The sequence below is a fragment of the Balaenoptera musculus genome, chromosome 17 (assembly GCF_009873245.2).
Source record: "Balaenoptera musculus isolate JJ_BM4_2016_0621 chromosome 17, mBalMus1.pri.v3, whole genome shotgun sequence".
Classification (NCBI taxonomy): Eukaryota; Metazoa; Chordata; class Mammalia; order Artiodactyla; family Balaenopteridae; genus Balaenoptera; species Balaenoptera musculus.
Genome location: NC_045801.1, coordinates 28168534 through 28183407, shown reverse-complemented (window position 1 = coordinate 28183407; position 14874 = coordinate 28168534). Strand labels below are relative to the sequence as shown.

Sequence of the window (14874 nt, the reverse complement as noted above, 5' to 3'; positions counted from 1 at the left end):
CTCTAGGTGTTTCTTGATTTCCTCTTTGATTTCTTCAGTGATCTCTTGGTTATTTAGTAACGTATTGTTTAGCCTCCATGTGTTTGTGTTTTTTACGTTTTTTTTCCCTGTAATTCATTTCTAATCTCATAGCGTTGTGGTCAGAAAAGATGCTTGATATGATTTCAATTTTCTTAAATTTACTGAGGCTTGATTTGTGACCCAAGATGTGATCTAACCTAGAGAATGTTCTGTGCACACTTGAGAAGAAAGTGTAATCTGCTGTTTTTGGATGGAATGTCCTTTAAATATCAATTAAATCTGTCTGGTCTATTATGTCATTTAAAGCTTCTGTTTCCTTATTTATTTTCATTTTGGATGATCTGTCCATTGGTGTAAGTGGAGTGTTAAAGTCCCGCACTATTATTGTGTTACTGTCGATTTCCTCTTTTATAGCTGTTAGCAGTTGCCTTATGTATTGAGGTGCTCCTATGTTGGGTGCATATATATTTATAATTGTTATATCTTCTTCTTGGATTGATCCCTCGATCATTATGTAGTGTCCTTCCTTGTCTCTTGTAACATTCTTTATTTTAAAGTCTATTTTATCTGATATGAGTATTTCTACTCCAGCTTTCTTTTGATTTCCATTTGCATGGAATATCTTTTTCCATCCCCTCCCTTTCAGTCTGTATGTGTCCCTAGGTCTGAAGTGGGTCTCTTGTAGACAGCATATATATGGGTCTTGTTTTTTGTTTTTTTTTTAAATGGTATCTCGGTTTTTTTTTTAATTAATTAATTAATTAATTAATTAATTAATTATGGCTGTGTTGGGTCTTCGTTTCTGTGTGAGGGCCCTCTCTAGTCGCGGCAAGTGGGGGCCACTCTTCATCACGGTGCGCAGGCCTCTCACTCTCGCGGCCTCTCTTGTTGTGGAGCACAGGCTCCAGACACGCAGGCTCAGCAATTGTGGCTCACGGGCCTAGTTGCTCCGCGGCATGTGGGATCTTCCCAGACCAGGGCTCGAACACGTGTCCCCTGCATCGGCAGGCAGACTCTCAACCACTGCGCCACCAGGGAATCCCTATGGGTCTTGTTTTTGTATCCATTCAGCAAACCTGTGTCTTTTGGTTGGAGTATTTAATCCATTCACGTTTAAGGTAATTATCGATATGTATGTCCTATGACCATTTTCTTAATTGTTTTCGGTTTGTTTTTGTAGGTCCTTTTCTTCTCTTGTGTTTCCCACTTAGAGAAGTTCCTTTAGCATTTGTTGTAGAGCTGGTTTGGTAGTGCTGAATTCTCTTAGCTTTTGCTTGTCTGTAAAGCTTTTGATTTCTCCATCGAATCTGAATGAGATCCTTGCCGGGTAGAGTAATCTTGGTTGTAGGTTCCTCCCTTTCATCACTTTAAGTATATCATGCCACTCCCTTCTGGCTTGTAGAGTTTCTGCTGAGAAATCAGCTGTTAACCTTATGGGAGTTCCCTTGTAGGTTATTTGTCATTTTTCCCTTGCTGCTTTCAATAATTTTTCTTTGTCTTTAATTTTTGCCAATTTGATTACTATGTGTCTTGGTGTGTTTCTCCTTGGGTTTATCCTGTATGGGACTCTCTGCGCTTCCTGGACTTGGGTGTCTATTTCCTTTCCCATGTTAGGGAAGTTTTCGACTATAATCTCTTCAAATATTTTCTCTGGTCCCTTCTCTCTCTCTTCTCCTTCTGGGACCCCTATAATGAGAAAGTTGTTTTATTTAATGTTGTCCCAGAGGTCTCTTAGGCTGTCTTCATTTCTTTTCATTCTTTTTTCTTTATTTTGTTCTGCAGCAGTGACTTCCACCATTCTGTCTTCCAGGTCACTTATCCGTTCTTCTGCCTCAGTTATTCTGCTATTGATTCCTTCTAGTGTAGTTTTCATTTCAGTTATTGTATTGTTCATCTCTATTTGTTTGTTCTTTAATTCTTCTAGATCTTTGTTAAACATTTCTTGCATCTTCTCGATCTTTGCCTCCAATCTTTTTCCGAGGTCCTGGATCATCTTCACTCTCATTATTCTGAATTCTTGTTCTTCAAGGTTGCCTATCTCCACTTTATTTAGTTGTTTTTCTGGGGTTTTATCTTGTTCCTTCATCTGGTACATAGCCCTCTGCCTTTTCATCTTGTCTATCTTTCCGTGAATGTGGTTTTTGTACCACAGGCTGCAGGATTGTAGTTCTTCTTGCTTCTGCTGTCTGCCCTCTGGTGGATGAGGCTGTCTAAGAGGCTTGTGTAAGTTTTCTGATGGGAGGGACTGGTGGTGGGTAGAGCTGATTGTTGCTCTGGTGGGCAGAGCTCAGTAAAACTTTAATCCGCTTGACTGTTGATGAGTGGGACTGGGTTCCCTCCCTGTTGGTTGTTTGGCCTGAGGCAACCCAACACTAGAGCCTACCTGGGCTCTTTGGTGGAGCTAATGACAGACTCTGGGTGGGCTCACGCCAAGGAGTACTTCCCAGAACTTCTGCTGCCAGTGTCCTTGTCCCCACCGTGAGCCACAGCCTCCCCCCGCCTCTGCAGGAGACCCTCCAACACTAGCAGGTAGGTCTGGTTCAGTCTTCCCTTGGGTCACTGCTCCTTCTCCTGGGTCCCGATGCGCACACTACTTTGTGTGTGCCCTCCAAAAGTGGAGTCTCTGTTTCCCCCAGTCCTGTCAAAGTCCTGCAATCAAATCCCACTGGCCTTCAAAGTCTGATTCTCTAGGAATTCCTCCTCCCATTGCCAGACCCCCAGGTTGGGAAGCCTGACGTGGGGCTCAGAACCTTCACTCTAGTGCATGGACTTCTGTAGTATAAGTGTTCTCCAGTCTGTGAGTCACCCACCCAGCACTTATGGGATTTGATTTTACTGTGATTGCGCCCCTCCTACCGTCTCATTGTGGCTTCTCCTTTGTCTTTGGATGTGGGTTATCTTTTTTGGTGAGTTCCAGTGTCTTCCTGTCGATGACTGTCCCTTTGAACTTTTTCAAGCACATCACTGTCCAAACCCCTCCCCAGACCCTAGCTTTTAAGTATGTTTTGATTGCTTAATTATTGATTAGTAATTATTGACTGCTTGATTACATTAGTTATCCATTGTTGTATAACAACCCCACACTTAGTGGCTTGAACAACAATAAATATTTTATTTATCTCATAGTTTCTGTGGATTAGGAATCCAGGGGTGGCTAAACTGGGTGGTTCTGGCTCAGGGTTTCTCATGAGTTTCCAGGCAAGTCATGAGCTGAGGCTGTGGTTATCTGAAGGCTCCGCCGGCATTGGATGATTCATTTCAAAGGTGATCACTTACTTGCCTGACAGATTAATGCTGGTTGGTTGTACAAAGCCTCAGTTCCTTGCCATGGACTTCTCCATAGGGCTGCTTGAGTTTCCTTATGATGTAATAACCACTGACTTTCCCAGAACAAATGATCACTGAGAAAAAGAGTGGAGCACATGCAGGGGGTAAAGCCACAATGCCTGTTTATGACTTAGTCTTATAAGGGAAACACTGTCTCCTCCACATTATTTTACTCATTGGAAGCTAGTCACTAAATCCAGCTGACATACAAGGGAAGAGGAATTAAGGTCCACCTCTTGAAGGAGTGTCAAAGAATTTGCAGATATAGTTTTAAACCACCACTTCTATCTGTTCATCTTTCTTTTTTTTTTTTTGCTTAACTTCACAGGTACTTCTTAGACCCCTCTCCCAGAGGGTTCCATGTTTATATATGTTTTTAATTCATTGATCAAAAACTATTCCTACTAATACCAGATGCTGTGCTGGGTGCTGGTAATATAGTAGAAAGTTAGCAAAACAGGCAGGGTCCTTGCCTCAGAAGAATGCATTCTAATGGGGGAGACACAATGTTAAATAAATGATCATACACATAAATATTAAAAATTTTGACAACTCTTATGCAGTTACATGATGTTATGAGAGCATAATAATACCACAGATACTTCTCTAAAAGAGCATAGCATCATAATGTTTAGTTTTTTATTTTATATTTCTGAATTTAAAACTTTATGTTTGTTCCATATTGGTAAAGTGGTTCAAACCTCCTCAGTGAATTAGTACATTTGCCACCTAGCTGTAATAATGTTATTATAACACTAATATAGCTTATTTAAAGTTATACACATGTCACAGCTTAAAGAGTTTGGAAGAGGTAAATATGGTAGAAGGAGAATGTTTCCAATGCTGTTTCCAGATATTTCCCCGCCAACCAGACAAAATAAAGGGGCATTACCTAGGAGAGAATGGTAATCTACTGCACTTTGTTCTCTACACCAAAATATCTTATTACCCATTCCACAAATTAGATTTTTCTTTTAACTTGCACATTCTTTTTGGAATTTATCATTTGTACTGTTGTGATAGCTCTTTTTATACTAAGGATATTAACTCTTTTCTGTCATCTTTTACAATTTTCACTTTTTTATCGGCTTTATAATTTAGTTTGGATGTTTTTGATGGGCAGATGTATTTAGTTTTTAATGTAGCAAATCTGTTAATTAAAACTTTCTCTTTTTTACTTAGACCATCTCTACTAAAGGATCAGATACTCTTTTTTTTATGGTCTTAGTCATTTCACCTTTTTTGTATCTAAATGTTTTATACACTAAAAGTCAAACACCTCAGTGGAAAAATGGATAAATTTACAAATAAGAAATAGACATAACCTGATAACATGAAGAAAAGTTTGATCTTATTAGTTCTCAAAGAAATTCAAAGTAAAATAACAAGACACCATTTTAAATCTTAACATATTAGCAAAGATAGAAAAGAAGGCAATTAACTACTCGTATTGACAAAAATACAAGGGAACAAGACTTCCACCTACTTCTGTCCGGAGAATAAGTTGGTATAACTTTTCAAGAGAGTCATTCAGTGACTTTGAAAATCCTTTTCTTTGATTTAGCTAGTTTACTTTTAGAAATTTACATTAAACATACAATCAGAAATATTTTTTTTACATTTTTTAACAGAGGATTGTATCTCATTTATGGTTAAGAGCAGAAAATTCAACACATTTTATTTCGGTTTTAGGTCTAAGTACTCAAAAGAGAATATGATAAATCTGTTCACAGCTTGGTGCCAGTTATTTTATGCATGTAATTATTTCCCCACCAACTAAACATTCCAGAATGAGCATTTTCATTGTTTGTGGAAGGAAAAAGTGAACTTTTAGAGGTCTGGCCTGGGGAACAGTAGAAGGTAGTGTGGCCAGCCCGATGGTATCAAGTAAGTAAGACAGGCAAAAGGAAGCACAGTATAGAAGAAGTACTCCAATAAAGAGTAAATTTTGCCTGACCTGTGTCATTTTTGCCTGGGACCCAGACAGTAACTGCCACTGAAAAATCTAGAAAATTACTTGTGCTTAAATGGAGATGACTGTGCTAGTTTGGAAACTTTGGTTCTTCCAGTTCATCTCCCCAGCACAGAGTAGTCCAGTCAAGCATCTCTAATCCAGCCTGGGATCAGTCTGTCTCTTCTCCTTCCTCCACCCCGCACTCCTTCTTCTTACTGAAAAGACAACAGAGAGAACAAATGTTCTATTCTTGTCTATTCCAAACTAAAGTAGGCAAAAAAAGAAAAGTTAATATAAAAGGAATATCCTTTAAAACATAAAATAGGAAGAAAGCTGGACTTGCCAGGACTGTTGAGTACGGAAGGTCATGCGTCTCAGGAAATCCCTCAGTTCCAGGCAAACTGGGGGCAATCATTTGAGCCTATATAGGATGTGGTAAGAAAGTGGAGAAGATACAGGGCAATGACAAGGTCTGAGTTATGCTTTAAAAGATACTCTTCTTGGGCTTCCCTGGTTGCGCAGTGGTTAAGAATCCGCCTCCCAATGCAGGGGACATGGGTTTGAGCCCTGGTCCGGGAAGATCTCACATGCCACAGAGCAGCTAAGCCCGTGCACCACAACTGCGGAGCCTGTGCTCTAGAGCCCGCGAGCCACAACTACTGAAGCCCGCACCTCTAGAGCCCGTGCTTCACAAGAAGAGAAGCCACCACAATGAGAAGCCCACGCATTGCAACAAAGAGTAGCCCCCGCTCACTGCAACTAAGAAAGCCGCGCGCGCAGCAATGAAGACCCAATGCAGCCAAAAATTAAATAAATAAATAAATAAAATAATAAATTCTTTAAAAAAAAAATACTGTCTCGACCACTGAGTGGAAAAAGGGTGGCTCTTGACCATTGTAATTTTGCTTTGTTTTGTTTTATTGTAGCCTGAATTAGGTGACTTGGATACCTGGCAGGAAAATACCAATGCATGGGAAGAAGAAGAAGATGCGGCCTGGCAAGCTGAAGAAGTTCTGAGGTATTTGAGTAATATTTACACTGCAGCCTGAGTAGAAGAACTGGTTTTGTTCATGTTGCATTTAAGGTCAAGAAAGCTTATTCTGCAAATGTTGTATTTTTCGTCATTCTCATTTGAACCTTGATAATATGGGATAGTTTTTTTGTATTTCAGACTACATATGCTATTTTATATGATTAAAACCTCACAGAAACCAACAATTTAAAGCAATGTAGATACAAAAGAATAATTTATTAATGGAGAATGAGATCTTTTACATATATACATCATATTGAACTATATGCTTTATACTTCATTCCCTATAAAATATATTTATCTCTTGAAATGTCCTACTGTGAAATGTGAGTCACAACAATGTATTTTCTCTAGGTCAGAAATTATACCTTTAGTTTTGTTTCCCCGTGGTCTAGCATAGTGCCAGCACTGCTCATTTGAATATAGCAGTGAATAGCACTGCTATTTGAAAATAACTTGTACTGCACTCTACATTTGTATGTGTATTTCAGTTTATGTACTTGAAAGCCCTGAGGTAGATAACATAAGTCATATACTTACTGCCTACTCTACAGAAAATATTATCCTGGAGGTTTTCAAGTTTGCTTTTGTTAGTTATGTTCTTATTTCTTTGTTTTTGTGAGCAGTAAACTTAATTCTTGCTACTACCACATTAGGTCAAGGGTAAAAAGAAAATTTACCTTGAGAGAGTCTGTGACTGTCATCACTGATGAAAACTCAGATATGTAAATGTATCTAAATTACTTTTGCATTTTTCAAGATGATAAAGTAAAATATAGCAATGTGTTTTTTTCAAATATGGTTTTTATAATTGGGATAGAAAATGAATTACTCTTTATTTGACTATCTTAACGAAACAACTGATTTCATTTTTGTATTGTCCTTTCCTGTCTTTACCGATAAATTATAATTACCTTGAACAACCAGCAGAGGGTGTAGTTAAATAACTGGAAGTTAAGGCTGACCTTTTTTTTGATCTTGTCCTTAACTGTTTTCAGCATTTTTTTTTAAACAGGAAGGGGTCACATTACAAAAGTCAGTAAAGTTGTGAGAGTTTTAAATATTTAGTTCCTGCTTGACAATTATTCAGTATAAAGGAAATAGTTTTAAAATTGTAAACATTTATGTTGCATGGATTGTCAAAAAAGGTGTCACTTATTTTTTTATTTTTTATTTTTTACTCTATTTCTTTTGGATAAATCATAGATACAGAAGTCTGGGTATTTTAGAACATTTTGGGGATTCTAGTGATGATTGGTGTCATCAACCACAAGGATAAAGGAGGGAGCTATTCATTTTGAACCCAGTAATCTTAATGACAACACTGTAGAGTTTATGAGTTCACAAGTAGCTGAACATTCACTGAACAAAAACCTTTTCTTTTTCACCCTATCTTCTTTCACCCTGAACAAAACAAGACCAAAAAACTCAAACTTAGTGCTTTTGATACGACAGCTTGGGAGAGGGAGCCTATTAGTCAGTAATAGACATGTTTCTTGCTTCAAGTTGCATAAGTAGAGCCAAAAACACCTGGAGGCTTCCATATGTTGTTACCGCCCCCAGGATAACACTGAGAATTTTAAAAGTGTATCCATAATCCATAGCCTCTAACCTAGCCTGTTTCGCATTGCCACTTTAAATACTACCAGTACTATGATCAGTATCATTAAGGAAAAAGATTCTGGTACCTTAGTGATTCCAGACATGTAATCTGGACAGGAAAAATATATTTTGTCTGCATTAATGTCTAAGTTGCCTCTTGTACCAGAAATATTAATTGTTGATGTTTATATATCAGCTAGTAACTAGGTCAAAGCTCGATTATCTTATTTGTTTGTAACCTAGCCAGCCCTTTTTAATTCTTTTTCTCTTTCTTTTTTTGCCCCAGACATTTTGATGCTTTTAGTGCAGATACCAGTTTTGCTTGAAAGTGAGCAGAGCTAGTGAAAACTAGATTTTTTAAAACTATTCTTTTGAAATTTTAGTTAATTGATGGTGACGGTCAAAATGTTGCCTAAAATAAGTCTCTCTACTTTCTTGAATTTTGGTCATCCATACCTCTGCTTACTCCCATTTGTAAGTATGATTGAGAAGTGTATATACATTTCACTCACTATAGCCAGCTTTGAGCTGGCCATATATGGGTAATCCACACTAGATTTTTCTATATATGATCCAGTGTTGCCTATCTGCTGCCCAGCTGTGCCCTACAGCTTCCTTCTTCAGCCTTGTGTGCTTCTTGACTTACTTTCTCATATCCTAAACCTTCAGACCCAGGACCAGCTTCTGCTCTTCTTTCTCCTATTTCATCACCACACTCCTACTCCCACTTCCTATACAAATCAGTCAATAAGATAGAGCACTTAGATGTGGAATCTAAAATATGACACAAATGAACCTATCTACGAAACAGAAACAGACTCACAGACATAGAGAACAGACTTGTGGTTGCTGGGCGGGGGTGGGGGTGGATTGGGACTTGGAGGTTAGCAGATGCAAACTAGTATATATAGAATGGATAAATGACAAGGTCCCGATTGTATATTACACAGACTATAGTCAATATCCTGTGATAAACCATAATTGAAAAGAATATTTTAAAATGTATATGTACATAACTGAATCACTTTACCATATAGTGGAAATTAACAGAACATTGTAAATCAACTATACTTCAATTTTAAAAAAGCAATAAATATAGAGGGGTTTAGTGATTCTAGATCAGTGGAGTTAGGGAGGGACTGGGGGAAGGTATTTCATAATGTGTAATTAGTAAATACCCACCATTCTGCCCCTTCATTAGTAGAGCTAGTCAAATCTTTAAATAGATTTCTAACTTCTAGTTGGAAGTCATGTCTTAAGTTTCCATTTTCTCTTTGTGCTCTGTACATCTGTGTTCTTGACATCCTTTAGCTGACTGTTTTTAACTATTATAATAACAGAATATTTAATCCTAAATATCAGGCTTTTCTGAATGGTACCAAAAAGAAGGTGTGGTCCAATGGAAGTAGTGTTTTAGTGAAAATAATCTGAAGAAGAGGGATCAGGAGATGTGGGTTCTTAACCTTAATCTTATGACTTTGGACATTTCACTTAACCTGAATGCCCCATTTTACTTATTTTTAAAACAGAGATAATACCTTTTTTATTTTGCAAGTCATGTTCTAAAGATTAAAAAAAATACTGTTCTTGAAAATCTTTGAAATCTCAAAGCAGTGAGAAGAATGAAGACTTTTTAAACTTAAATTTGATGATAGTAAAAGGGCAGTGCTGTTTCTTTCTGGAATTTATTTGCCATTTTACCTGTGTAGTGTTTTCTAAAAGTAAAAATATGAATATGTTTCTTTTCAGGCAGCAGAAGATAGCAGACAGAGAAAAGAGAGCAGCAGAACAACAAAGGAAGAAAATGGAAAAGGAAGCACAGCGGCTAATGAAGAAGGAACAAAACAAAATTGGTGTGAAACTTTCATAACAAAATGTCCTTCAGATGCATAGTGCCAGTGGGAGAAATGTGAGCTCCACAACCCAAGCAACATTTGTATGGAGCTAAGAGTATTTTCAGAATGCAAATACAGTGCTTGATTTTAATGCATTCATCAGGCCATACAGGACACCAGGATTCTCTCAAAGTCCCTTGAACTCTTGGTGATTGAGACTCAAAGGACAAAAAAGACTTGTGAGACAATATTTTCTTCAACATGTTCCAACTGTAAGACAATTGTTTGCTGTAGGGAAATTATTACAAATGGAATATATCAGTACCTCTTCAAGCTAGTGTTTCTAGCTAATTAAATGGGTGTAAATTTTATGGTGGGAAAGAACTCTGCTGTCTATAATGCTTTCCTTCAATGTGCATAATGATAAAATAAATAATTTTAAATATTCTTTTGTTTCCATGATTACCTGACCTAAATCAGACAAACTTGCAGAGCTTTAACTTCTTATTTTTGTTGTCAGAAGCTGGTATTGGCACACATTTCCTTTAACTTGAACTGGTATTCATTAGGGATCTGGTAATTTCGGTTTTCAAGAAAATGACATTAAATGCAATAATTTTATTTATTACAAACATTTTGTACATCATTGTTTTCTTTTAGATGGTGTTGTAATGTTATACATATTTGTCATTTATATTACATGTATAAACATTGAAAATCAGCTAAAATGGCAAATTTGTTTTACGTTATTATAACTTGTGAGTTTTAAAAGCTAGTATTAGTAGTTTTTCCCTGTCGTTGTAGATTTTAAGATGTTATGGTATCTTTAAGTACCTTAGCTCCTCCCCACCAAAAGGCATTAATTTACAAATGCATATAGCCTTCAGTTTTACTATTTCAAAGCTTTTAGATAATTTCTGTATCAGTTTTATATATCTGACATAATGCAGGTTACCTATGTTGTTGACTAAGGTAACATTAACATTATTGATTTATTAAACCAAGATAGGAATAATAATACTTCTATTTTCAGATGTTGACTAGCTTCAAAATAGTTTTCAGGAAATAGATATAGACTGTGTTCATAGGGAAAAATGTAGATTTGATAGTTTAAAATCTCATTAATTTTGTCTCCACAATTAAAATATATCCAGCCTGACCTTCTATGGCTTTAGAATTTAATATTTTTACTTTCTTAAAAGCTGTTGCCCAAATGAACATTTTGTGGATTTTGAAAATGTCACAAATACTCTACAGGCCAAACATTGCTAATTTATTTGAATTAAAGTGATATTTCATGGTAAAATCAGAAACTATACAGTGAGCTAAGTTCTTACCCTAAGCTTCCAGACTAAATGCAATTTTATTTTTAAAAAATTTTTATTGGAGTACAGTTGATTTACAGTGTGTTAGTTTCAGGTGTACAGCAAAGTGGAATCGGTTGAAATTTAACTTTGATAAAAAAACTTCCTGTTATAGCCCCAAGCTATATTTTCAGTTATGTTTATTAGAGAGTTTTTGCCAGTAAACTCCCAATTAAATAGAATTAGACTCAAATTTTTAATAATAAATGAATTATCTTATGTCTTGTATTTATTTATTTTTAGTTATTATAGGAATGCTACATGCTTTCTCTAAATTGGGGGTTTGAAAGGGTAATTTCTCCTTTAGTACAATCAGTCTTAGTGTTTTTCCCCCATAGTTATTGAAGTCTGCTTTGGTCATGATTTTCATGTGTGAGATTTTGTTTTTTGTTTGATTTTTTATTTTTGTTTATTTAGAAATAAAGACTGGATAGAAATTATAGTCTGTATGATTAATTAGGAAGAAAGAGGTTTTTCTTATGGAAAGAATAGATAGGAATTCTTGAATTTTTTGACCTCTGTTGGTATGTAAACTAAACTCCTGTATTAAATTGGGTATATTGTTCCAAAAGAAGTCATGGAGTTAAATACATATGATAAATCCTTTAGTAGCAAACTGGCTCCTTTAGCTTCTAAATTTATGGTTTCTGTTTTTGTTTTCTTAATTTTAGCGAAGGAGTATCAGTTTTAGAAGCTTATTAGTGGAAGTAAAAAAGAAATATGGATAGGCATAGACAGAATTAGTGAAGTGCTACCCATCGTCTGAATTGTGCATTTCATGTACTGAGATAACAAATAATGAAAAACATGGGAAACTTATTCTGTGTTTTTTATATATATATATTGCATGGTTTCTAGCCATCTCCTTTTATTGAGCTTTAGCTAGGGATATCCTCTAGTTGAATCCTGGCTCTTTATTAGTAGCATCTTTAATTGAGTCAATATTCAGCATCTGAATTCCTCAGTTTCAACATGTAGTCGCCTCTGGCCAGGGCAGTGACTGTTCCTGGATGAAGACTGGTGGTTGGGAAGAAGGTGGTAGCTATAGAAACTGGCATCTGGATTGATCTTCAACACCACTCGACAAGCTTACCACTAGAGTATAAATTTAACCACTGCCAATGTTCCAAAAAGCCTAAACTTTGTCAATACAAGTATACCTTGTTTTATTGCACTTTGCTTTATTGTGCTTTGCAGATACTGTATTTTTGACAAATTGAAGGTTTGTGGCAACCCTGTGTTGAGCAAGTTTATCAGCACCAATTTTCCAACAGCCTTTGCTCACTTCATTACATTTTGGTATTTTCACGGTATTTCAAACTTTTTCATTATTGTATTTGTTGTGGTGATCAGTGATTTTTAATTTACTATTGTAATTGTTTTTGGGGTGTGAACCATACCCATATAAGATACGACAGTGAACTTAATCGATAAATGTTGTATGTGTTCTGCCTGCTTCACCAACTAGCCCTTCCCCCGTCTGTGTCCCTCTCCTCCCACCTCCCTATTCCCTGAGACACAGCAGTATTGAAACTAGGCAAATTTAAAACCCAACGATGGCCTCTACGTGTTCAAAAGAAAGGAAGTGTCATACATCTCTTACTTTAAATCAAAAAGCTAGAAATGATTAAGTCGTGAGGAACGCATGTTGAAAGCTGAGATAGGCCCAAACTAGGCCTCTTGCGCCTAACAGTTAGCCAAGTTGTGAATGTAAAGGAAAAGTTCTTGAAGGAAATTTAAGAGTGCTACTCCAGGGAACATACAGATAAGAAAGCTTTATTGCTAACATGGAGAAGGTTTTAGTGGTCTGGATAGAAGATCAAACTACCCATAACATTCCTTTAATCCAGAAGCCTTATCCAGAGCAAGGCCCTAACTCTCTTCAATTCTGTGAGGGCCGAGAGGTGATGCAGCGGTAGAAGAAAAGTTTGAAGCTAGCAGAGATTTGTCCATGAGGTTTAAGGAAGAAGAAGTCATTTCGCTAACAAATGTGCAAGGTTAAGCAGCAAGTGGTAATGTAGAAGTTGCAGAATGTCATCCAGAAGATCTAGCTAAGATTATTAATGAAGATGGCTGCAGTAAACAACAGATTTCCAATGTAGGTGAAACAGGTTTACATTGGAAGAAGTTGCCATCTAGGACTTAAATATTTATAGAGAAATCAATGCCTGGCTCAGATGATGGTTAGCATATTTAGCAATAAAGTATTTTTAAGTTTAGGTATGTAAATTTTTTTGACATAATGCTATTGCACACTTAATAGACTACAGTATAGTATAAATGTAACTTTTCTATGCACTGGGAAACCAAAAAATTCCTGTGACTTGGTTTGTTGCAATATTTGCTTTATTGCGCTCATCTGGATGATGTATTTACTAAAGGCATGCTCTGGGCCACATAGAGCTAACATTTACATTTTCTTCAATCCTTTGTAGTTCAGCTTTGAGGTAACCTACTGAAACGATTTTCACACTCGTTAGCCCCTTGTTCAAAGGAAATCTTTCATAAGTGTGTCGGCGAATACAGCAGTTAACAAGGTGGGTGCTTCTGGCTGAAGTCAAATTGGGCGGTTGGGGTGCTCTAGGGCCTGCAGCTGGTTGCAGGGCAAGGAGCTTCTCCCCTCTCTTACAGGTGAATGGAGGGCTGAAGAAGATGGTGGATCCATTAAGAGCTTATTTTAGTAGCTAATAACTTAACTTGTTTTCCCCATTATACAGATTTTTAAAATTTAAGTTGCTCTCTCCTAGTATCAAAGACAGCTTTTTTTTTTCTTTGTGTAATTTACTTCCATTTTCTTTAATACAACCAAGGCTGTTTCAAGGTTACATCAACAGCTAGTAACTTTCTTTCACTTTGCTTTCTTTTTTAAAAAATTGCTATTTATTTATTTTTTATTTTGGCTGCTCCAGGTCTTAGTTGCGGCATGTGGAATCTTCCTTGCAGCCTGTGGGATCTTTAGTTTCGGCATATGGACTTCTTCAGTTGCAGCATGCATGCGAGATCTAGTTCCGCGACCAGGGATCGAACCCAGGCCCCCTGCATTGGGAGCATGGAGTCTTACCCACTGGACCTCCAGGGAAGTCCCTCTTTTACTTTGCTTTCTTTTTTTTTTTTTTTCTTAAATTTATGTATTCATTTATTTTATTTTTGGCTGCGTTGGGTCTTTGTTGCTGTGCGCAGGCTTCTCATTGCCGTGGCTTCTCTTGTTGCAGAGCAGGGGCTCTAGGCGCATGGGCTTCAGTAGTTGTGGCTCACGGGCCCTAGAGCCCCGGCTCAGTAGTTGTGGCGCACGGGCTTAGTTGCTCTGCGGCATGTGGGATCTTCCCGGACCAGGGCTCGAACCCGTGTCCCCTGCACTGGCAGGCAGACTCTTAACCACTGTGCCACCAGGGAAGTCCCTACTTTGCTTTCTGTCTTTTATTTTCAGTGTCCCTCAGTCATGGCCATTGGACTGCTCAGTAACCAGAGTAAGTTTTGAGAGTAGTAATATGCTTTTTCACCAGAAGCCTCAATCTCCTAAGCTGGAAAGAGACACTATTCTAGAAGCCCCCTCGTCCTCCACCCCATACGACAGATTTCTACCCTTGCATAACTGCTGTTGCAACCGCTAATCCGCAATCAGGAGTGTTACAGAGAAACTCACCAAAAGTCTTTGGCCACCCAAGACAATCTCAGCCTTTCCCTTCAGGGAACTTCCATGGCTATTTTTGCAGGGACTTTGCCTGTATACTGCTCTGA

At 37.4% G+C, this 14874-nt stretch overlaps 1 protein-coding gene across 3 annotated transcripts in view; it reads left to right on the top strand.

Annotated features, from left to right (window-relative positions):
* Positions 1-11114, top strand: part of EBAG9 (estrogen receptor binding site associated antigen 9) — a 33604-nt gene extending 22490 nt beyond the window's left edge. For all 3 annotated transcript variants that reach the window (XM_036830744.1, XM_036830743.1, XM_036830742.1), the window contains 2 exons: positions 6229-6320; positions 9687-11114. In XM_036830744.1, the coding sequence (XP_036686639.1) occupies positions 6229-6320; positions 9687-9807 (213 nt within the window). In that variant the 3' untranslated portion in view covers positions 9808-11114. The remainder of the gene's footprint in view (positions 1-6228; positions 6321-9686) is intronic.
* The last annotated feature ends 3760 nt before the right edge of the window (positions 11115-14874 follow it).